This window comes from Bos mutus, chromosome 2 (genome assembly GCF_027580195.1).
Source record: "Bos mutus isolate GX-2022 chromosome 2, NWIPB_WYAK_1.1, whole genome shotgun sequence".
NCBI classification, from domain to species: Eukaryota; Metazoa; Chordata; class Mammalia; order Artiodactyla; family Bovidae; genus Bos; species Bos mutus.
Window position 1 is genome coordinate 101,756,558 of NC_091618.1, and position 25,284 is coordinate 101,781,841.

The 25,284-nt window shown below is 36.7% G+C and overlaps 1 protein-coding gene across 1 annotated transcript in view; it reads right to left on the minus strand.

Moving 5' to 3' along the window:
• Nucleotides 1-474: 474 nt before the first annotated feature.
• The window catches only part of IFIH1 (interferon induced with helicase C domain 1), a 55,575-nt gene continuing 30,765 nt past the window's right edge, over nt 475-25,284 (minus strand). Inside the window, exons 5-16 of the mRNA XM_005897288.3 lie at nt 24,218-24,435; nt 16,406-16,616; nt 15,158-15,375; nt 13,893-14,009; nt 11,778-11,901; nt 10,958-11,227; nt 9,448-9,707; nt 6,882-7,031; nt 5,220-5,381; nt 1,651-1,841; nt 1,071-1,164; nt 475-970 (exon numbers count right to left, since the gene is read on the minus strand). Coding sequence (XP_005897350.3) covers nt 791-970; nt 1,071-1,164; nt 1,651-1,841; nt 5,220-5,381; nt 6,882-7,031; nt 9,448-9,707; nt 10,958-11,227; nt 11,778-11,901; nt 13,893-14,009; nt 15,158-15,375; nt 16,406-16,616; nt 24,218-24,435 — 2,195 coding nt within the window. The 3' untranslated portion in view covers nt 475-790. The remainder of the gene's footprint in view (nt 971-1,070; nt 1,165-1,650; nt 1,842-5,219; nt 5,382-6,881; nt 7,032-9,447; nt 9,708-10,957; nt 11,228-11,777; nt 11,902-13,892; nt 14,010-15,157; nt 15,376-16,405; nt 16,617-24,217; nt 24,436-25,284) is intronic.

Here is a 25,284-nt window from a genome sequence, read left to right on the forward strand (position 1 = left end):
CAGTTGCAAGAAAATGACAGCCAACAACCTGAAAAGATTGGAAGTGATTCTTCTTCCAGGGTATCCAGGTGAAAACATCAACTGACACCTTGACTTTCAGACTTCTGAGATGCCGAGCAGCCTCTGGGCTACAGAACATGTGCAATAATAAATGGGTGTTGTTTTAAGCCACTTGTTGTTTAGTTGCTGTCATGTCCTACAGTTTTGTGACCCATGGACTGAAACCTGTCAGGCTCCTCTATTCATGGAATTTTCCAAGCAAGAACACTGGAGTGAGTTACCATTTCCTTTTGCAGGGGATCTTCCTAACCAAGGGATCAAACCCCCGTCTCCTGCATTGGCAGGCAGATTCTTTACCCCTGAGCCACCAGGGAAGTCCTATGAAGCAACAGAAAGCTAATAAAAGCAAAAGCAGATAGCACTATTACCATTTCACCAAAAAGGAGACTGGTTCAGAAAGATGAACTGATTTGCTTAATTTTATTCTGAAATTTAGTGACAGGACTGAGATTAGTACCTTAGATCCTTATTTATACTCGAACACCCTTCCCACGGCAATATACTGCTCCACACTAAAGGGTTTTGCTGGGAGGTTTTTATTTTTGACCTCTGCCCACCAACAAGGTAGAAATTGAAAGCATAATATATTGTCTTCTTTCATATAGCTCAATACAGAGTAAAGCACTGACTTTTATTAATGTTCACATAAGTTCTGTAGTATGATGAAAACAATAAAAATCATGTAAATGTCAAGTTGATAATATTTTTAAAAGAAATCTTGAATCAAATGTCAGTCCTCATCACTAAACAAACAATATTCTGAATAGTTAAGATCAGGAAATGTGATTGGTAATTCTACCCACTTTTTGTATTGTTTCTTTGGTAAATTATTTTGGAAAACCACTACAAAATTCTTTATTTTGAGACAAGGCAAATCTAAGCCTTTGTGCACCATCATCGTTCCCCAAGCCTGGAAAACAAAAGAGAGAGGGAGAGGAAAGATTAAATGCACATTCAATTAAGAATTCCTTTTGGCCAAAGTAAAATTAAGCCCACAGCAATTTACTTACTTGGCCACATTTATTGCAGATTATCTCGCCATTTGTTTGATAATCAACACACATTGTTTGCAGTGCTTTGTTTCCTCTCACCAAGTACAGTTTCCTAAAATTATCAAGGAGTCAGAATCATCCCTGAGAATTCATATAGGACAAGTACACAGCCTATGGCACACACTACTGGGCTTGCCAGTCATCCACATGCATGCACCATTCTGCACTTCATCCCTTCGGCCAAATCATTGGCACACACCTCTCACGGTATGTTGCTTTTTATGGCTTCCTTCATGTCTGTTGATTATTTTAACTAGACTTAAGATGCTCAAGAAGTTGAAAATAAATATGAGCATTCACAAACTGATCTGGTTTGGGTGAAAATGGCTTTGGGTCTTACACTTCTCCTTTCCTGCCCTTGTGTATATATTTGAAAAATGGACACTTGAAATAAGGTTCATAATTTGGGGACTAAGAAGGGGAAGTTCTGGAAAAATAATGAATCTCATATGTACTATTTTGTTAGACCATTTACAATACAAACTGCTTTATCCCTTATAAAGAAACTTAAAGACTTTAAGTCTTCTCTTGGACTTACTTGAACTCTGGTGTCATATTGACATGGTGCATCTTCTCAATTACGTGGATATCTTCTCCAGAGCAGGCTGGCACACCACAGTTTTTACACAGAAAATTTATTAATGATGGCTTGCCCTTGAACTGCTTTGCAATACTTCTCTTGGTTTTCATTTTCTTTTCCATTATACTTTGCATCTGTAATTCCAAAATCTGCAAAAGAATATTCAATGTGATTTTTTTTTCATAGTTTCAATGAAGTAAGTTGCCTGGAATTCAAAGATCGTAGATAGTTATGAAAATATACATTTGACTTTTAGTCTAAAAATAAAAGTGATGAGGTGATGGTCCTCAAAGTGTTTAGTATAGAGTCTTCTCCTACAATCATGGAAATGTGGAATCCTTAAGTGTGCAAAACATACTCCACTCCATTTTTTAAAATGCTCTACTGTGAGAAAATGTTTGGCAATATTTAATAAAGACAAAGGGAAAAAGGCAAAAACAAAGAAACTCCTTCTAATCCGCATCTCCATAGGTTTTAATTTTATCTCATAAAATAAGTCTACTCTTTCTTCCACATGAAGTCTCTTTAAAGAACTAAACATTCTTACTTCATCACCCTTAGTCATTTCTTATCCATGAGAAGCCTCCAGTTTCTTTCATTTCTCTTCATATACTGTAACTTCCAGACTTGTCACTATTTTATCTCCTCTATACATTTGTGACAGAAAATACTAGTTTCCCACCTAGGTTCCATTCTTTGTAGTAACAGAACTATAATTTTATTCTGAGTGGAAATATACCTCTAAATAACTACATTTATGAGTCAGTGGCCTTTAAGACATAAGTCTATAATATGTTGAATGAAATTTCCAGAAAGGATCTTTAAGTATCAGGTAGCTGGCATGGGCACTGTTGCCTTTTCCGTCTTTCTCCTCCTTCCTTCTTAGAGTGAACATGCAGCAGCTGAAATTCTAAAAGCTTTGACCTTGAGAGTGGAAGCCAAATAGTAAAAAGGCAGAGAAGAGAAAGGAATTTTGGCATCCTGATGACATCATGGAGCTATTGTGTATGTCTAGATTACCCACAGTCTTTATATGAGAGAATAAAATCTTAAAATTTTTATATTCCCAATTCTGCGGCTAATGGAGAAACTTGTTCATAACAGAAATAATATCGTTTATGAGAGATATAAAACTTGAGATAGAGACTGGCCAGTTCTCATACCTATACAACTTCACAGTAGACAATTCTAGTTTTTAAATAATTTACCTCCAAACTAAACCTCTCAAAGATGACAAATTGATATTAAGTTGTGGAGGAAGCCATTGTTTTCCTTAAAATCAAAGGGAAGTTTTCAGGAAAAGTAAACTATCGGTGCTGATGAACAAAACTGAATAGCCCAGTTCTCTGGCTCTCACCTCTGTTTTAGACCCTGACTCAAGGCAGCCATAGTTAGCACAGAAAAGAGAACAAACCTTGCAAGTGAACCTGTGGGCTATAATACGAGTTAATCAGATGAGTATGAAGACAAATTTCCTATGTAAATTATAACAATATAATGAATTGAAGTATTCTGTTCTTTAAAAGTTTAATTAGGCTGTTCTTGCAGGATATTTACAGTTCAGCGAGCTGGTGAAAAGATGATTTGGCATAGGAACAGATACATATGGGCAATTAAGAAATAACTATGAATGCAACAGAAAGAAAAAGCAAACAAAACCAAGGTCAGTGTTTGGATATGTAACCAGGACACCAGAAACCAAAAGAATAACTCTAAGCTAGTAAAGGATATGAAACAATTAAAAGGGCCAGAAAAGAAAAGAAATCATAACAAATATATGGGAGGCACAGCTATAATCAGTCTGCGTGCGTGCTCAGTCGTGCCCAACTCTTTGCAACCTCATGGACTGCAGTGTAGCACGCTAGTCTCCTCCATGGAATTCTGCAGGCAAGAATACTAGAGTGGAGTGCCATTTCCTTCTCCAATAATAATCAGTCTAATTCCAACTAAAATGTAATGTGGCAAATGTTGTTGGGTCAAGCCAGGGACAATGTTTAGTATCTTCAACTTACTCCTACAAGTCTGATTTGATTGAAGAAGCTTGGGGGTATGTATAAACTCAGTATATAACATGGAAAATAGACCTCCCCTTATATGTCAACTCAAACTGTTTATTAGTGGTTGCTCCAGTGTTATGTTGAGAAGGATTCTTAAATCAGTAGAAAGAAGTGTTTTGACCTGGCGGCCATGTGTGATGGGGTTTTGAACAGAGTAGTGCTGACACATACCTCGTGTCATTGCCATCCCTACTCTGGGTTTGTCTACCTGGAGCAATTCTAAGAGAGTTGGTCTCTTAGCCAAAGGAGACGTAAAAAAGATAGTCCATGGGGCCCCCAAAGAAACTGTGTCTTTTCTAGAGATTATCTGTGACTCATAAACTCCAGAGATGGTTCTAGAGTTTATACAAAACACTGGTCTTGAAACATCAATCTTTGAAAAACATCCCACGTGATTTATTCATTTAGTACTTTAAATGTAAAGTGCTAACTTTCCACTGGTATTATATGGCTACAAATGTTTGATTTGACACCACAAAATGTTTGGTTTGCCTTATATTTAAAGGGGTTTTAAAATATAAATTCGTGTAGAAACCTGGCCAGGAAACCTTGGAGTTGGTTATAGCAATGCACACCAATTTGAAAGCATCCCTTCCGTGAAACTCTATTTAGGGTAGAGCCAATTCCAATGTTAAGAAACTAACATTCACACCCATATGCAAGGGTGTGAATTTTCTTCTAAATGGATTGTTTGCTATTATAGTAGTTACAGTCTTTAATTCAGTGGTATGGGGGATTTCCTGAAATATTGTAGAAATACATTCTTCCTTTGCTGCATTCCTCTCACAACTCAAATGATTCTATGTTAGTAAACTGAGATGCAGCAAGATGGTATATGATCTATTTTCTTAACACTCGGGGCTAGCTTCAATGTCTCTCCCTCTTAGAGAGGCCTTTCCCAAACACCTAACCTAAAGTGCCCAATTAGATGTTTGTTTCACATTGTCTTGATCTAATGCTTCAGCTCTCCTCTCCATACATGTATTACTTGCTTTATTTCTCTTTATTTCTCCCCCTCAAATCTCACCATGTACTCGCTCAAATACAAGTTTCATGCAGGAGGGATCTATCTGTGTTGCTTGCGGTGACATTCACTGTTTTTACAACGTTGCCTAACACGCAGTAGGCACTTCACAAATATTTCTAAAATGAAAAAATTGTGCCTGTACAGATTAGATGGGACCAGAATGACCAGGTTGAATTGAATAACTGAGTTTCACTAGACTTTCTGGATCAAGGAAAATCTAAATTTATATTACCAAACTTTATAGAACAGTTCCCTGATGATTTCTGCCCACCACAGATCTTGAGTCTTTGTATGTGAATCTGGTCTCTGAACAGTGCTTCAAACTGGAACTTATAATTCAGCACAATTTCTGTCTAGAGGCTTAACCACAAAGAGATATCATGGCAACCACAGGCAGCCATTTAAAAGTGAAAACTAAATTCAGAGTTGGCCCAAAACAATACCTTATGAGCATACTCCTCTGGTTTCATATTTTGAACACGGTCTATAGCTTTATACATCATTTTCTCTCGGAAATCATTAACTGTTTCACGTTCAACAACCCCTGAACCGCTTTGGGCAACCAGGACATAGGTGCTCTCATCAGCTCTGGCTCGACCACGGGCCTGAGAACAGAAAGAAATCAAGTCAGTGAAGGGCTGTGCTTTGCTGCGAATGTACCTGCTTTTGTTCTGGAATGATATTCACTGCTCAGTATCCCATCATCAAAAGATTCCTCTATTCTCTGTAAAGTCAGTTATTATCCATTTTCTTAATAAGTTGGCTATTTGAAACTCAAAATGCACTTCAGTGAAAAACAATGTTGTAGAATGATGATGGTTAGGTTCCCACATGCATGGGTGCATGTGTGCTATGTCACTGCAGTCGTGTCCAAGTTTTTGTGACCCCATGAACTGTAGCCTGCCAGGCTCCTCTGTCCACAGGATCCTCCAGGCAAGAATACTAGAGAAGGTTGCCATGCCCTTCTCCAAGGAATCTTCCCAATCTAGGAATCGAACCTGTGTCTCTTATATCTCCTGCATTGGCAGTTGAGTTCTTTACCGCTGAGCCACCACGGAAGCCCACACCAGCCCTCAAAAGCCTCAATGACACAAGGCCATCCTGTCCTGCCCTTCTTTTCTCCAAGTACCCTTCTCAAACCCTGCAAACCATCATCAGTGATTTGGGCTGGGGGAGCCCAATTGCCCCCCTTCCCGGTAGGGAGGACAAATGGGGAGAAGGGCCTCTCTGACTTTGACACCAGAGCTGAGGTGAGTGCCGTTATGTTTCTAGCACCTACCTTCAATGTTCCAAGAAAACACACTCAATGTGGTGGTACATTTCTATGCTGTGCTGTGCTTAGTCATTCAGTCATGTCTGACTCTTTGTGATCCCATGGACTGTAGCCTTCCAGTCTCCTCTGTCCATGGGGATTCTCCAGGCAAGAATACTGGAGTGGGTTGCCATGCCCTTCTCCAGTGGTCTTCCTAACCAAGGGGTCGAACCCAGGTCTCCTGCATTGCAGGTGGATTTTTTACCCAGCTGAGCTACCAGGGAAGCCCAATACAGTCCTTCACTTTTGTATAAAGAGTTAATACTAAGGCACATTTTGAGCAACAAAAAATGTTATGGCCTTGGCCAGGAACCTCACCATAAATGCTATCACCCTCGTGAAAAATTCATTCTGAGTAGTGAGGCATTAATAACACATCAACTCCTGAAATCCAAGTATTTCTTAATTTGGTGGCTTTCTGATTATCTGGTTGATTTCTCTTTTTGTAGGAAACAGATATATTTTTTAAACTATGTGTGCTGTTCTACTAAAAGAAATCAAAACACACACACAAACGGGCTTCCCTTGTGGCTCAGCTGGTAAAGAATCCACCTGCAATGCGGGAGACCTGGGTTCGATCCCTGAATTGGAAGATCCTTGGAGATGGGAAAGGCTACCCACTCCAGTATTCTGGCCTGGATAATTCCATGGACTGTAGAGTCCATGGGGTTGCAAAGAGTCGGATGCAAGTGAGCAACTTTCACTTTCCATTTCGTGTGTGCTGTTTTACTAAAAGAAAACAAAACAAGAGCATAAAATAAGAAATTAACATATTTGAGGTATCAGAATGTACCTGGACCATGGCTATTTCATTAGTGACGAGACCATAACGGATAACGATATTACATTCTTTAATATCCAGACCTTCTTCTGCCACTGTGGTAGCGATAAGCAGATTTATTTTTCCCGTGCGAAATTTACTAATGACTTCTTTTTGTTCATTCTGTAGAAACATTTTAGTAAATTAAATGTTGTACTGCTAAACACATTAAAATCTTCTAATTAGGAGAAGAAATACTAAATTGCAACTGGTCAGTGTAAATGAAAGGATTAGATCATACACGGATTTGCTGCCATCTGTTTTTGGCATTGAACAAAGACATGATGGTGAGGCAACATTTGATTTCCAATCTGGGATTACCACACAATAACAAAAATATTTCCATCCTCCAGTCTGGAGGTGGGAAGGCCATCATTTGTGCCAAGGAAACAAACTGATGGGTGACTTAGGCGGAAGAAAGGAGGAGATGCTCTCAGCTGAGAAGAGGATACAGCAATGAGAAACTAAAATAGGCTTTGCTTTTTACTACATTAACTTCAGAATCTTCAACAGTCAGAGAATAAGATGCAGTGACACTTTTAAAGACAGTCAAATTTTGAGTCAGAGAAAAAATATACACTGTATTTTGCATTTGGTCACTTTAAGAGTCATTCAAGCAAAGAAACATGAAGTATTCCTGGCAGAACCTGAAAGCACTGGTTGCCTCCAGGGAGAGGAGCTGGGAGACTGAAGGACACTGGTGTGCCCTGTACCTTATTAATTGTTAAAGAGGTAAATATATTATCTGTTCAAAGGATGATATCAATAAAAATGAAAGAATAGGTTATTAAAAACATAATTAAAACATATTTAAATTTTTAAAAATCTGAATTTTGAAAGTTAACATAGGAAAAGGAATCAAATATTCCCTTTGCTCTTGCATAGGAGGAACTGGTGAGCATAATCCTATTGATAATAGGATTATGTATACATCATAATCCTATTGATGTAGCCAGTGGAGTTTTATTTTCATAACTATTCTTATCAAAGCTGTTGATCCAGTAGCCTTTGGTGTATGTTTACCTATCTTTTGCCTCCATATATTAAACAAAAATACACCTGTCAGACAGACTGTATGTTCTCCTATTCCCATCCAATTCTTTTCAGAGGCAAGAAGACATATGTCTTTCTTTTTGACTTCTAACTGCTGGAGAATCCTGCAGAAAGATCCCTCTCCAGTCTTCTCTGATAATTTTTCCTTCTTGCACTCATGCCCACTATTGATACAAACTTGACAGATCCTTGGATTTTAGATGTTTTTGCCTTCATTCAAAGGACTAACTTTAATAGTGAGAATTTCAGACTCAGTGTCAGACCCCCACATCATATTACATAGATGCCTAACTCCTCTTCCAATGAGTAAGTCCAAGTCAGTCTACAGGTGAGGATGTGGGGAGTGAGGAAGGGGGTGTGTTCTATATTTTGGCATTCAGCTACCTAGTCAAAACTGGATAAGCAAAAAGTAGCTTGAATGCATACTTGCCATTTGTAACCCATCTCTTTCCAAAGATGAGCCAAGGCCGCATAAAATCAAAGTCTTAACACTAAAGCTAATAGAATAAAAACTAAAAAATGGGATCAAAAGTGAAAAAGTATAGGTGTATCACTTGTAGGGATTAAAACAGAAGCTGAGAGAATGAACTTCAGTTTTGCTATAAGTTTCCTGGCAGCTAGGGCAAAGAGGAAAACATATCAAGTAAAGCAGCTCTCATCATAAAGAAGGATGTAAACTCCTTACCTAAAGAAAACAGTGCTTTCTTTGGCATAAACTTTAGAGGCAACTCCAGTATAAGTAGACAGTATACCAAGAGTTTTGGTGCACAATTTGAAGAACAACTTCTTTTCAATAAATGTTAAAACAAATTCAGTTTGTTCCAATGGACCAAATGATGATGACCATAATAACTAAAGTGTCCTTTTGTCCAGAAAAACTCAGGACCAATAGGACTTCAGAAGACATTTTATACTAACAAGCCATTTCTGTTTCACCTTATTTATAATCTCTATAAGTGTCTTTTTTTCCGTCTTCCAAGAGTTTTTTTATTGTTCACATAAGTAGTATAATAAATTAAAAGCAAAACAAAACAAAACTCGAAAAGAAAATCTCTCATGGTCCCAAATCTCTATCACATCAAATGTCTTAATTTTCCCAAGTTCCCTTAAAGATCTCATCCTATGCAAACATATTTTACAAGTTCTAATTATAATGCACACATTTTTGTGGAAATTTGATTTTTCCATTTGATATTATATTGTGACTGTTTTCCCATTTTGTTACTAAGTTTAAGTGTTAAGCATTTTTGCAAAAGAAACCCAATATAGAAAGTTCCTCCAAGAACATAGAGAAAGTGATTCCTAGAACAAAGTTTAGCCTCTCAAATGCCACATATTGATGTCTATTAAACTCACATTTTCTTTCAAGAACAGTTGTTTCATTCGATTAAAGTATTTGTGGGTTGGTGAGAAGATTGATGAAAAAAGACTACAGGTGAAAAGAAATGACAGCATAAGAACAAAAAATCCGAAAGGAAGTTTTCACCTGTGTCATGGGCTTGAACTCGCTGCTGTGTCCAGCGCCAATAAGATGGTGGGCTTTGACTCCTACTTCTGAAAATTTTTCGTTTTCAATAATCCACTGGGAAAGGGCATATGCACTCTGTCGTGTTTTTGTGAAAATTATTCCTCGTGCTGATCCTTCAGTCCTTGAATATTGTTCCATTATGGTGTTTCTCAATTTGATGAGCTTTTCATTTTCATGTTCTGGGTTTTGGGCTAGTTTTTTCAACTTTTTCTTATTTCCTTTAAGAAAGAATTCATTTATTTCCTTTTTTAACTCAAGTATACTCGATTTACAATGTTCTGTCAGTTTCAGATATACAGAAAAGTATACAGAAATATATATATACATTTTTAAATATTCTTTTCCATTATGGCTTATTCCAAAATATTTAACACAGTTCCCTGGGCTATACAGTAGGACCTTGCTGTTTATCTGTTTTATATATATTGATTATAGTTTGTATCTGCTAATCCCAAACTCTTAATTTATGCCTCTCCCTCTGCCTTTCCCCTTTGGTAACCATAAGTTTCCTATCTATGTCTGTGAATCTGTTTCTGTTTTATAAATAAGTTTGTATCATATTTGACTTTCCACATATAAGTGATGTCAGATAATTATTTGTCTTTCTCTGAATGGCTTACTTCATTTAGTATGATAATCTCCAGGTTCACCCATGTAACTACAAATGGCATTATTTCATTCTTTTATAGCTGAGTAGTATCTTCCATTGTCTGTGTACATGTATAGCTACAGATAGAGATGATATAAATATAGATATAGATGTATAGCATCTTTATGATCCATTCATCTACTGATGTACATTTAGGTTGCATGCATGTCTTGGCTATTGTGAGTAGTGCTGCTATAAGCATTTGGATGCATGCATCTTTCCAAATTAGAGTGCTCTCTGGATATATGCCCAGGAATAGGGTTGCTGGATCATACAGTAACTCTGTTTTTAGTTTTTTAAGGAGCCTCCATACTGTTCTCAACAGTGGCTCCACAAATTTACATTTCCATCAGCAGTGCAGGAGGGCTCATTTTTCTCCACACTCTAGCACTTGCTATTTGTAGATGGCCATTCTGACTGTGTGAGGTGACATCTTATTACTGTTTTGATTTGCAAGAAATAATTATCTTAAATTCATAAAATATGTGAATAACTAACTGGAAGACTTCATATAATGAAGTACTAAGAAGCTCAACTATAGTTAATCTTGTGCTGTATCCAATAATCAGGCTAGTTTTTAAAATAAATTTATTGTGGTCAACTTAATAATAAAGCCAGATGACCAAATGATAAATTAAGATAATACAGCTCATCGCTAGTTAACCCCATCAATTAGAAATAGCTCCAATATGAATGGAGTTTCTTATTTCAAAATGAGAGATTTTAAAAGAACTTTTTGGAGAGTTCTTAAGAAGCAGTGGGTTCATGCCAAAGACATAACTGCATGAGACCATGCAAAAATGTTACACTGATTCTTACCCCAAAATAGAGATATGAGAAAGTCATCTGTCTCGTGCAGCTTCAAAGGTGGTTTTCCATCACCCACATCATCATCACCATTGTCATCACTCTCATCACTGTCATCTCCTAGGAGGACCGCAAACTTCTTCTCTTTCTCGTCATTGTAGAAAGTTTCAAGGTGATTATATGCATCAATCATACGGATTGTATCATTAATTTGTAGGGCCTCATTGTACTTCCTCAGATGTTCTGCACAAACACGATCTTTGCGATTTCCTTCTTTTGCAGCTATGAAAAATATGTTATGTACAATGAAATAATGACAGAATACTCCCCCAAGTGTGCTGTGGACTTGAATATGTTAATATGTTTATGATACTGACTTGAAAATAGGCTTCACTTTGGTTTCGAAATGAGCAAATTAAGGCTCAAAATGTGCCATGAGCACAAAAAGGGGGCAAGTTTTCTGACTCCTAGACTTGCTACTTCTATTCTGCATCAGCAAAAAAAAAAAAAAAAAAACACTTGATTCCTGCTGACTCTGAGGAATAGCATGAAAAACACATTAGTTAAGTTTGCATGTGGAAACAGAGATGCTAATATTTATCTTAATACTTTAAATATATAATAAGTGAAAGACTCTGGAGATTAAGAGAAAATGGATGAATTGGTGCCTCTTTCCTTAGATAAGGAGTCAGGACATTTTATCCTTGTACTACTTAGAACACAGAAATTCCATTTGCTAATATATTTGCTTTCAGTTTGCTTGGGAACATGTGACCTGGAATCTTGGTATAAACATGGGATAAAGCAAATGTTATGTTAAAACCCAAATTACCTTTTTTTTCCATTTGAATGAGCCATTGTTCGTAGGGTTGAGTTCCAAAATCTGACATTGGATTAATTTGGCAAAATGTTTGAATCTTTGTCATTATTTCTAGCAGCTTATCTTTAAATGGATCCTAAAAATAAATGATACACTTATTCTTACATGTTTATATTATTGAATTAATAACATTATCTTTATTAAAATAATTTATATGTTATAATAAATTTGATTCAGATTCATTGTCTAGACAAAGTAACAAGTTACTCTGATCACCTCTTTATACATTCATTTTTTTTTTCAGTTTCTATTTTACCTCCACCCTCAAGCCACACCACACCAACACCAGGTATCTGTGCTGGAATTTCCCATTTAAAAGTTAAAAAATAAAATTAATGAATGTTATACATCTTAAATGCTAATAGCTATTTTAAAAATACATATTAATATCCCAATTATTTAAAAAGCCTGAACTTAGTTTAAAAAAACATTCCTTGGTGAAGAACTGGTTTCAATATTATTTGTACCAAAATAAAATTTTAAAAGGTAGAGTTTTGAGAAAAGCCAGATATAGAAGAATACATACTATGGGGATTTCATTTTTTATTTTTGGCCACACTGCTTAGCATGTGGGACCTCAGTTCCCTGACTAGGGATCAAACCCACGCTTCCTGCACTGGAAGGATGGAGTCTTAACCACTGGACTGCAAGGGAAGTCCCTTGATCTGGATTTTGGTTATACAAGTGTTTTCAGTTTATGAAGATTCAGAAATCTGCACACTTATGAACTTGAACTTTTCTGTATGTGCGTTATATTAATACTTCAATTAAAAAGTATGTGAAATGAAAGTCACTCAGTCATGTCCGTCACTTTTTGACCCCGTGGACTATACAGTCCATGGAATTCTCCAGGCCAAAACACTGGGGTGGGTAGCCGATCCCTTCTCCAGGGAATCCTCCAAACCCAGAGAGTGAACCCAGGTCTCCAGCACTGCAGGTGGATTCCTTACCAGTTGAGCCACCAGGGAAACCCAGTAAAAAGTATACCCAAAGTTAATTAAGTTGGAGGAACCTGAAGGAGGGCATGGCAACCCATGCCAGTATTCTTGCCTGGAGAATTCCATGGACAGAGGAGCCTGGTAGGCCTAGTCCATGGGGTCGCAAAGAGTCAGACACAACTGAACGACTAAGCACAGCATAAGTTAATTAAGTTAAAAGATAGGGTAGCAAATTCTTTGAGGATGCTGAGGATTAGTTTTAATGATTATGATTAGAAACATGCATTTAAACTTATTGAATAAAACTGAATGAAAAAAGTGAAGAAAAATCAAGTTCAGTCAAATATGCTAGTTCAGCTGGAACAGACAGTTCTATTTTTCAAAATTTCCAGAAAAGAATGACCTATGGAGATCGGTTGCTAACATTAGTTTGGTGCCTATATTTCAAACACAATATTATCTATTATGCATATTTCATAACTCAACATTCTTATGAGGTGGATTTGCAAAGATTACACTTACTATTAAGGACACACAGCTAAAATTTATGGTGCTTTTTATAGTTTACAAAAGAAAGTACTGACATAATGTTCTAGTCACAATGTTCACACTGACTCAGGTTGATTTTTATAATAAGATATTCATAACAAAAACACTTTAATATTTAAAGTAAATGTTTCACTTCTTTACTGTAAGTATTTTCCTAAGAAACCAAATATGTCAATTAGGTGGTATACCTGTTATCATTGCCAACTGAAATCTGGTAGTCAAAAATGGCTCTGTTCAATGTTGGGAAAATCAATTCAGAAAAGTAAAACGAATAAAAGAAACTATGGTAATATCTCTAGTTTAGCTTTACAACCTTTCCCACCATTATCCTTTCTCTCCCACCACAACTGATACTTAGTAAACAAAGTACTAAGCTACTCTTTATACAAACTAGAAAACTAAAAGATTAAGAATTCACAGCAGTGTTTTGCTGCCTAATATCAATAATAAAGAATAAAACAAACTTTTCTGCAAAAATTTAAAATAATATTATTCAGAGTGTCAATGTAAGATAATCTTTGCATCTTTCAGTTGAATATAGTATCATCAATAAAATAAATATAAAAATTTAAGCACATACTTTTTTGGTATCATCTGCAATTACAAACTTTTTGCATGGCTCCTTTATTTGCTCTTTAAGTAGATTAATATTTTGTTTCACGGTTTTAATGGTAACTGCATCAAGATTGGCACATATCTGAAAAAGAGACACTTCAATATTCAAATACTATTCCTTTTCAATTGATTCAATGTAGAATTTTTTCTTGTGTGAGAAATATGTAGCGTGATTTGCTAAACACAGTATTTTAGTACTGCTTCACTGTGGGTCCAACCAGTAACATTCATCCTGGTAGAGTAAAAACAGAACAATCAAGTTGGTAGAAAATTCCAGAAAAAGTATTTCTTTTCATTTCTTAAATTCCATTTTTCCAGATGGAAAAAGTAACATGGAGAGAGTACAGAAAATTGCAGAGATGCGAAGAGAATGTTTATAAGCTAACCGTATTACACAAGGCATTTATGGGTCACCTTGACATCCATGGATCATATTACCACTTTCTTCTACACATAAAAGAGGACAGTACAAAGGTAGGAGCAGACAAAGCCCATGTACCTGGATTTCGATTGGAGATAGTCCTTAATTCTAGTAATAGATAATATGTTGGGGAAAATAATTGTGCTTTTATCTACTCTATATCCTTTTTACCAACTTCAACTTAAAAATAAGGGACTTAAAATGCAAATACAATGCCTTCGTGTGAACATCTTATGTGAATTACTCTGAATTCTTTCAGTGCTTGAGATCAACAATAGTACTATATGTGTTGTTACCATTTTGGGGCAGCGGACAAGAAATATGTTTTTAATTAAGATTCTCATATCTCCATTTCCCATATAATTTGAATTACCTGGAACCTGAGTATCACACAGAAGAACAACAACAAAAAGGCACAGAACAAAACATGCAATTTTGAAATGCATAGAGTATGTGTGAAAATTAGAAACTTTCACAGTTTATGCATACTTCTATGAATAGATCATTAAGTTTGACAATTAGGGATAGATATTTAAAGGCAGGTATTTAATTTGTCCCAATTTTTCACTAAGTTTGCTCTCCATAATTTTTTTGATATTGTTCTCTGTCACAGTAATTTACTAAAGCACTTACTGCTTTGAACAAGACTGAGTCTATTCACTTCAAAGCGTATAGATTTCTTTTAACTCATGAGCATGGAATACCATCCTTCATGCATTCCACAGCACTTGGACTTAATCTTAACCGAGAAGCACTGGCATTTGCTCTAACTTTGGTTTTTTGACTCATGCATAAAGTTAATGACTTACTTTTAAAATGTGTTCTTCGGCTTTGGCTTGCTTTTTGGCTCCTCCAACACCTGGTGAAGCTGTTAGTCCCACTATCTGAGGTAAGGGAATCACTGGTTTGTTTTCTTTCTTAAGTTTATTGTTTTTCAACTTCTGTTTCAAATAACGCCTCATGATGTTGTTATAGACCGCTTCTTTGTTGGTGTGATGGCATTCATCAATAATGATGAGAGAAAAGTCTTAAAAGGAAATTAAAATGGTTTATTTGTCCATATTGGCAAAATATAGTGAAAAAGTACCTTTAAGTTAGTAAACTTAGCAGCCAAGTATCTCTCACTTTTTAAAGGGAAATGTACATTATCCTAGCCACCTGTATATACAGATGTTTGTGCATATTAATCATGAAACTATCCCTGTTATTATCCCCATTTAATAGGTGAGTCTCAGAAAATTTATAGATCTAAAAAGTGTTATGGGATGGATCAAATCCTGACTTACTCCCCAAAACTCTTAGAATTACATTTTCATTCTTTAATAAAATGTTTAAAGTTGGCAAATTTTATCTTCATTCTATCAAATGAAAAACATTATTTAAAAAGGAATAATTTTACCTTATTTCAACATTGCATTTAATTATTATGATTTTATATACTTCCTTCCCTACCTTGCTCCTACCTTTTCTTCCCATCCCCCACAAAACAGAAAGGACTGTATTTATTCTACAGAGAAGAGGGCATATCTAACAGGATCCACTAAAACTTAAAAAGAACTTGTTGGTACTTAGAAATACTGAGTAAATTGGAAGTCCAGTAACTGTTTGATTTAATAATGATATACTGATGCTGATATCCCACTTTTTGTTTGCTTCCCCAAGGAAGAAGGTTTTTAATGAAAACTTAAGCAATGGAAGACAATCTAAATCAAAATTACGGAGTGGGAGAGTGGGGTTAGCAGATGTAAGCTTTTATATGTAGAATAGATAAACAACAAGGTTGTAGAAGAGAGTTATATTCAATATCCTACGATAAACAATAATGGAGATGAATATTAAAAAATAATGTATATATGTATAAATGAATCATTTTGTGATACAAGAGAAATCAATACAACATTGTAAATCAACTACACTTCAATGAAAAATTGATAAAACATAAAAATAATAAACATTTAAATATTTAATCAACCTTTAAAAACTTATTTAACTAATACAGTCCCTGTTACTACTATCAATATTAATACTATTTTACAAAAATAAACATTTCAACCAACCTGACAACTCTATACCATCATCTTCACCTTCTTCTGAGTTTAAAAGGGAGTTTTCAAGGATTTGAGCTGTACTGATAATAACATCATGAGACTTGACAACTTCTGGAAATGTTATTTTCAATTGGGTATCACCACTTAATCTAGTAACATGATACCATTTCTTCAAAAATGGTTTGAACTCTTTGCGGAAGAGCTGTTCAACTAACGGTACCTTTAAAAATGCCAAAGTTAAAAAGAAAGAGAAAGCATTGTCAAACAAAAAGTATTAATCAAAGGCCTACTATGTGCCAAGTATTAACAGAAATGTTTGCATTTTAAGTTAATTAGATGTAACAGCCTATCCATCATTTCATTCATCCACACGTTAATAAGCATTTATTCAATGTCTTTTCATTAGGTGTAGACATTGTGTCTGGAACACAAAGATGTTTAAGGTATAGCTGACAACTCTCAGGAACTCTTTCTAGCTGAGCACATGGATCAAGACTCAAGAAAAGAAAACAAATGATCACAACACAATGTGATAATTCTCCCATGGAAACAAAGAAAGTGACAGCAAAATGGAAGAAGTAACTTCCATTTTGGAAGGGTTTAGAAAAAATTTTAATCTTGTGAACTGTGGGTTAGTGAAGAGATAAACTGAAATTAAGCCTGAATAAGAAACAAAATTTGAATTTTTAGAACAAAGTCAAGCTATAAAGGGCTATGAACACCAAAAGTATTTTAAATTCAATATAACAGTTCATAGGACCCTTATGGGCTATAGAGTTGTTGGGGGATCAAGCCAGAGGCAACCTGCCTAAGGAATTGGAGGATGCAGAAAACCAAAGGTAAGAAGGTAAGATATTGTCTAGGAGAACAGGTGGAGTTGAAGGGATGGACTGCTAGACCAGCTTTGGTGGCTGAAAAAGAACGAAATAGCAAGTTCCTTAAAAAAATAAAAATTGAGTTACTAATGATTCAACAATCCTACTTCTGGGCATATATCCAGAAAAGATGAAAACCCTAATTTGAAAAGATACATGAATCTCAGTGTTCATAGCAGCACAATTTACAATAGACAAGACATGGAAGCAACCTAAATGTCCATTAACATATGAATGCATAAAAAAGATGTTTTATATATCTATCTATCTATATATCTATATATATACACACACATATAATAGAATATTACTCAGCCACAAAAAAGAATGCAATAATGCCACATGAGACAACATGGATGGACATAGAGTTTATCTTACCAAGTGAACTAAGTCAAAAAGAAAAATATCATATAACTTATACATGTAATCTCTCCTTGGAAGAAAAACTATGACAAAACTTGACAGCATATTAAAAAGCAGAAACATCACTTTCCTGAGAGAGGTCCATTTAGTCAAAGCTATGCTTTTTCCAGTAGTCATGTACAGTTGTGAGAGTAGGACCATACATGAGGTTGAGCGCTGAAGAACTGATGCTTTCAAATTGTGATGCTGGAGAAGATTCTTGAGAGTCTGTTAGACTGCAAGGAGACCAAATCAGTCAATCCTAAAGGAAACCAACCCTGGATATTCATTGGAAGGACTGATAATGAAGCTGAAGTTCCAATACTTTGGCCACCTGATATAAAGACTCATTGGAATAGACCTTGATGCTGGGAAAGACTGAGGGCAGGAGGAGAAGGGGGCAACAGAGGATGAGATGATTAGACAGCATCACTGACTCAATGGACATGAGTTTGAACAAACTCCAGAATATAGTGGAGGACAGAGGAGCATGGCATTGAGATTGGACATGACTTAGTGACTGAACAACAATATATGTGTAAACTAAAAAATATATAAATGAACTAAATGTAATCTAATGTAATCTAAAATACAAATGAATTTACAAAGTAGAAACAGACTCACAGACACAGAAAACAAACTTATGGGAGTTCCCAGGTGACCTAACGATTAGGATTCTGGCTTTCACTGCCCTGGCCCAGGTGAGGGCCTGCAAGTGAGACCTGCAAGTCTGGTACTGTTTTGCCCCTGAGCCTAGTGCTGAATTGGAGGAGTGCTGTCAATCTTCAGTCCTGCATTCACAATGCCCAATGAGGTCATTACTCTGCATTCTACCTTACTTTACATTTAGAAACGTCCAGCCTCGGTAACAGCTGAACTTGGTCAAAGTGTTAAGGTTTTATTGCTCAGTAGAGAACAAAGGAGTTGAGTCTTTGTATGTTGTAGTGACCCCTGAAGGTGACTGAGTTGACACCTCAAGGCTCTCACATCACAGTCATTTAGAATAGCTCTATTACTAGGGAAAGGAATAACCGGGCCCTGTTGTTTAGTTGCTAAGTTGTATCCATCTATTAGCAAACTCATGGACTGTGGCCCTCCAGGCCCCTCTGTCCATGGGGTTTCCCAGGCAAGAATACTGGAGTGGATTGCCATTTCCTTCTCCAAGAGATCTTTCTGAACCAGGCCATCTTGAAGGTTATATCCTAGGAGAAGCTGTACAGTGGAAGCCCAGGAATGTAAAGTGTGGCAAATAAAGTTGGCAGAAAGAGTTTCAAGGGCAAACATCAATGAATGAACATTACACTTCTCCTCATGCAGTTATCTGATAATGTGATCAGTGGTTATCTTATAGTGGTCTGTAAGGTATGTGCTATTCATTTTTAAAATTTTGAGATGAACTCTGTTTATGTGAAAAATAAGGGCTGGCTGACCCTCTTAGCTGGAAAGAACCAAGGAAGAACACTTCTTTGTTTTATTATTTAGTAGAAATGATGAGGGCTTCTAAGAGTGAATGTAGGAGGGGAAAAGGGGCTAAACAGAGCCCATGAATTCCAAGGAAACAAAGTGAATAAATAACAAAGTTTGGTAAGTGAAAGAATATAACACAGGCTTGAAAGAGAAAATTTCACTTAGTCGTTTTTCTCCCTCCAAAATGAGATCTCTTGCCTGTCTGTCACAAAATCAATTGAGAGATTTGGAGAACACAGACTCCCAAGCCCCACTCAAGAACTACTGAATCTAGACACTGACCATATTTAGGACAGAGTCTTGAAGCCTGTACTTTATGAAGCTTCCAATATGACATTTAAGTTTTTTCAAAAAATTTTTAAAAGAGAACCACAGCTCTTCTTTTTCTTCCACAAAGTCATTTCTGATTCAGTTTTATAGGACTATTCTTTTCATTCTACTTATACAAGACAGAGGAAATAATCTAAGAAGGAAGTCAGCAAAAGAGATTCTGAGGAAGTAAAAGAAGATTAAATGTAGTGGAGACTGCATGCTCCAGAGGAGAGAAAGTGAGCTCTGAAAACAAATACTTCAACTACTTGCTTATTGTGTGACCTTGGACAAGTCACTTAATCATCTCTATCTCCAATTAACAAAGTCAGGAAAATATCAACCTGTGATGGAAGTGTTATGAAAAATAAATGAAATAGAGGCTGACATAGTGCCAGTACTCAGAAAACTTCCCTGGTATTTCACCATCTTTTTAGTCTAGTAGTAGATAATGGTAGAAGAGAGGACCAGTTCCCTTCGGAAGAAAAGGGTTCAAGTCTCAGCTCTGCTGCAGATGACTCCTGACAGGCCAATTAAAGCCCAAAGCCTTGGTTTCCTGATTGCTAAAATGGTGATATTTATGGTTACTAAAAAGAAGAGCTGTGTGATTTCAATGGGAGGATGTAAAGTGCAACACAATAGTCATTATTATATTAATACACAGCTCTCATTTTCTAGACCATAGATTCCTTGAGGGCAGGCTCTGCGTTTGATTTGTCTTTAAATACTCTCATGCTGCTGAATCATTTAAGAATCTCCATACGATGGAGTAGAGAAGGAAATGGCAACCCACTCCAGTATTCTTGCCTGGGAAATCCCATGGACAGAGAGCCTGGTAGGCTACAGTCCAAGGGGTTGCAAGAGTCAGACATGACGTAGAGACTAAGCCACCACCACTATGGTCTGGAGTGGCATAGAAACCTGAGGTTCTGCCCATAAAGGATGGGCTGAGATATTCCAAAGAAGCAGGATATTTTGGTCTACAGAATAAAAAGACGTTGTCACAGGAGGTGGCAGGTGTTGGAAATCCTGAGACTCACTTTAGGTGGCATTGACTTCCTCCTGAAGGACACAGAGAGCCCGATGCAAGCCTGACATGGCTAATTGGGAGGTGTGTGGTCCTCTTGGAGCCTTTTCCTGAGATGTGACAGAGTGCCTGCCAAGACTAATCAAACCCAAATGCTACCCACTTCTGCTGAATCATATGGGGCTGTATTATAGCATCTAGGAACCTGGGATTTCTCTCTCATGATGTTGAAGTCCTAGATAGGAAATAGAAAGTCTGGGAACACAGGTGGTGTTTTCATTTCTCCCTGCATCTGAAGGCGATAACTTTGGAAAGGATAGAGAAAGGGAGACAAAAGTAAATGGTATTAGGAAACAGGATTTCTCCTTTCTAGATCAAGAGTTATAATATTAATGCCTTGCCATTGGGCCAAATACAGAAAGCAGGTTATGTTGACTTACTGGGTCAGAGATTATCTGATTCAATTAAAAGAATTAAATTACTTTAGAATTCAAAGCAATGGGATAATAAATTAACGATTATTAGGGAAGATCTTGTGGAGAGATGTCCAGTAATTCCTAGGGAAAAACAAGAGGGAAGCAGATCAGAAATTGGACCCATGGCCTTACATGTCTACAGAGCAATGGATATGAATAATTAATGAGGATAATTTCACATTTAAACATGGGTGCAAATGTGAATTCATAAGTATCACCTTGATCCAACGGGATGAAAGATTCACAGCCAGAATACAGCATTGAGAGGATGAGGAGTTATACAAAAAGGAAGGTGCATGAGATACACACAAAAATATGAGACTTGAAAAGATCAATCAAGATTAATAATATGAAAAACATAAATGTAAACCTAAGTGTCTGCATGCAGGCTCAGAATTAACCTCCAAAAATAACTTAAGAGAGGTCTAGTTTAACAGATCTTCAAATGAAAATAAGCTGAGACTTCTCAGGTTATGGAAAACTTCAGATGAGTCTGTGGGTGCCAGCGTTGGTGACAAAAGGCAAACCCGGTCATGGATCACACGTTACATCTCATCTTTCCTGTATTCTGTACTGACTGTATCTACAGTATTTTGTCCAACCCTAAACACTGTGTTTTAACAGGGTCTTATTAAGAACATATAAGAGAACTGGAAGGATTTATCACAGGAAACTAAAAGAAAAATCCCTCTGGAGTCATATGATGCTTGATGTCTTTTCTTTGTGAAGGGCTATCATAAGGCAGAAAAATTAGGATTTAGCTTACTCTGTATATTACAGAGGAAAGAATGCTAAGCAATGAGTGTGGATTACAAAGAAACAGATTTTGATGAATACAGGTATGTCTTTCTAACAGTGTCAGTTGTTCAAAGAATGGATTGAGCTCTTTTGTTAGAAGAAGGACCTTCTTGATATTAGAAGTTACTCAGCAGAGGTGAGAGAACCACTTGGCAATAAATGAAAACCAGATCTTACAGGCTTCTTTCAACTCTAGTAGTCTGTGATGCTGGATAAAGGAAGTAAAGGAAGCTGATGAATCAAAAGTAACTTCTAGGTTTTGAGGTTACATGCTTTGGAGGAGGTAATATAACCAACAGAGAGACAGACAAGGGAAGGAGAGATCTTTGGGAGAGTAAATGAAGGGAATGAGCTTGAGGAAATGGAAGAATGTTCAGATGGTATCAAGAGCAACAGTTTAAGTCATTTCAAATCCAATTAATTTTGTTCTTTTCTCTGGACCTGGCACTTAAGACCTTATTCATTGGTTAAGGAATTGCAATTTATTAGTTGTTAAGGTGAGGAGGAAGGAAGGGAAGAAGGAACTAATATTCACTGAGTCACTCTTAGACTTTAAATAGATTATCTCAGTTAAACTTCCAACCTTGTATAGAATAGTATTATTTTACTCACTTTACAGATGAGGAAATTAAAGTGAGAGAAGTTCATAATTTGCCCAAGATCAAATTACTGGTAGGTAGAAATAGTATTTACACCTAGATTTGTTTTATTCCAAAAGATAATATCCTTAATAAGGAAAATATATGAAGAGCCATGGGAAAAAATTCTAATGTTATCACCATCACCACACACACACTCACAAACTGTTCTAACAGTGGGCGTGTAAGTATGAAGGAACAGTATTTAGGCTTAGGGTGTATATACAAAATGCTGTTGGAGTTACCTGATAGAAATCATTAAGATCATGGATTCTGAATACATTTCTCTAATACTGAAAAGCAGACTACAACTAAAACTTTCAGCATGATAGAAATCCAAAAAATAGAGGAAAGTTACACATACAGTCTGTAATTATATTTTCTGTAAAGGAGCAAATGAGAATCCAGTCACCATTCATAATGGGAAAAAGATTGTTTTTGGTCATGGAAACTGTACTCAACTTTACTCCATAAAATGGTAAAAATTAATTTCCCCAATTACAAACTTATAAATTAATAAACTCTGATATATATGAATAAAGTTCAACTAGACTTTGTTTAAAATGGAGACTTATACCTGTTTATGAAGATAAACTTTAAAAATCCTAAGATAAAAATATTAAAGCAAATCCTCAGTTGCACTGAATGATATATGTGTATATATATATATTTTTTACATATATATAAACTATTTGAAAATTATTTCTCTATTAAACTTGATATAAATTAGTCAAATATTCACTTAATTTTCTCTTCATTTTCAAATTATATATATTCAAAGAGCACTTGCCACTTTTGACTGAGGGTCAGTGGTTAAAAAGGGCTTCCCAGGTGGCAGCCCAGGTGATGCTAGTGGTAAAAACCCGCCTGCCAATGCAGAAGACACAAGAGACACAGGTTCAACACGACTGAAGCGACTTAGCACGCACACACTCATGCATGGTGGCTAAAGAGACTCTAGAACACAGTGTTTAAGCCTAGAGTCCAGTCATATTTTGAGGTCATTTATGTCCAAATGCAATGATAAGTCAGTACTAGTTCACCATAAAGAAAATCCTGGTAAACATATTCTTTATACATCAGTATAAATTAGAGACATTATTAAAAACAGAGACATTACTCTGCCTACAAAGGTCTGTATAGTCAAAGTTACGGTTTTTCCAGTAGTCATGTACAGATGTGAGAGCTGGACAATAAAAACGGCTGAATGCCAAGGAACTGATACTTTTGAATTGTGGTGTTAGAGAAGACTCTTGAGAGTCCCTTGGACAGCAAGGAGATCAAACCAGTCAATCCTAAAAGAAATCAACACCAAATATTCATTGGAAGGACTACTGTTGAAGCTGAAGCTCCAATACTTTGGCCACTTGATGCAAAGAGCTGCCTCATTGGAAAAGATCTTGATGCTGGGAAAGATAGAAAGCAGGAGGAGGAGGAGGGGATGATAGAGGACGAGATGGCATCATCAACTCAATGGACAAGAGTTTGAGCCAGCTCCGGAAGTTGGTGATGAACAGGGATGCCTGGCGTCCTGCAGTCCATGGGGTCGCAAAGAATCAGACATGACTGAGCAACTGAACAACAATACATTGGTTACAGATTTTTGATTTAATGTTCTGGTTTAATAGGAAAAAAAAATCTACTTTAATGGCTAATAATTTAGATATTAGAGAGAACTGAAAAAACAAAGATTTAAAATAAATTGCTCATTTTGACATTTTTCCTAGTTAAATCTGTGTGATCCATTGTTACAAACATCACTATACAAATGCTTCAGAAAAAAATAATATGAAAATAAAGCATGTTTTATTTATGTACTGTCTGAATACCTTATTGACGAGAACCATAACTTTTCCATGTTCAGATGCTTTTTTCTTGTCCAAGTGATCCTTGGCAATGTAAACGGCCACTCTGGTTTTCCCACTCCCTGTAGGGAGGCATATAATGATGTTCTTCCCCTCCAGGGCAGGCTGGGCCACTTCCAGCTGGTAAGGCCTGAGATTCAGCTCTGGCTCGGGGGATGCTCTTTGAGCCACATTCTCATCATCTGAAGGAAGTTACAAGGAAGAAAATTAAGGAAACAGACAACAAAATAACTAAGGCTGGAAAAGACTCTGATGCTGGGAGGGATTGGGGGCAGGAGGAAAAGGGGACAACAGAGGATGAGATGGCTGGATGGCATCGCCGACTCGATGGACATGAGTTTGAGTGAACTCCGGGAGTTGGTGATGGACAGGGAGGCCTGGCGTGCTGTGATTCATGGGGTCGCAAACAGTCAGACATGACTGAGCAACTGAACTGAACTGAACTGAGGAAGCCTGAAATGGAACATGGGCCCCTTGCAGCTTAAATCTCCTTTCATATGGGGTCCAAACCAATCCATTTTCTGTTTTCTGTACCAAATGGGTGTCAGCTCTCTGTGTTTGCAGGACACAGCCCAAGGACTCTAGAAGTGGCCTAAGGCATGGGAATGGAGAGGGAAGGGATTAATAGGATGGAGGATTAGGAGGTGGCAACACAGAGAAGTCTTTTCAGAGAGTGGGCAAAGCCAAGTGGAAATGACTGTGGTGCAGGCTTGGCAGTTGATGATTCTTAATGCCTCAGACTTGCCATTTCTTTGTGGAACCATTCTACCACACCCAGTTCTCTTTCACCAACAAATCAAGAGGGACAGGGAAAGTAGGACTCCTTTTTCTATATTCCCCCTCACTTTTTATTGCGAAGAAATATTAAAGCTGATGCTGCTTTCCTTCATGTGAAAAACTTTACCTGACAAACCAAACACCAAAAAGCATATCTATCTATCTATCTATCTTCTGTCTGTAGATCATCTATCTCAAATACCTAAAAATGGTTCCCCCAATCCAATTTTTGCCATTTAAGGCAACCAGATTAA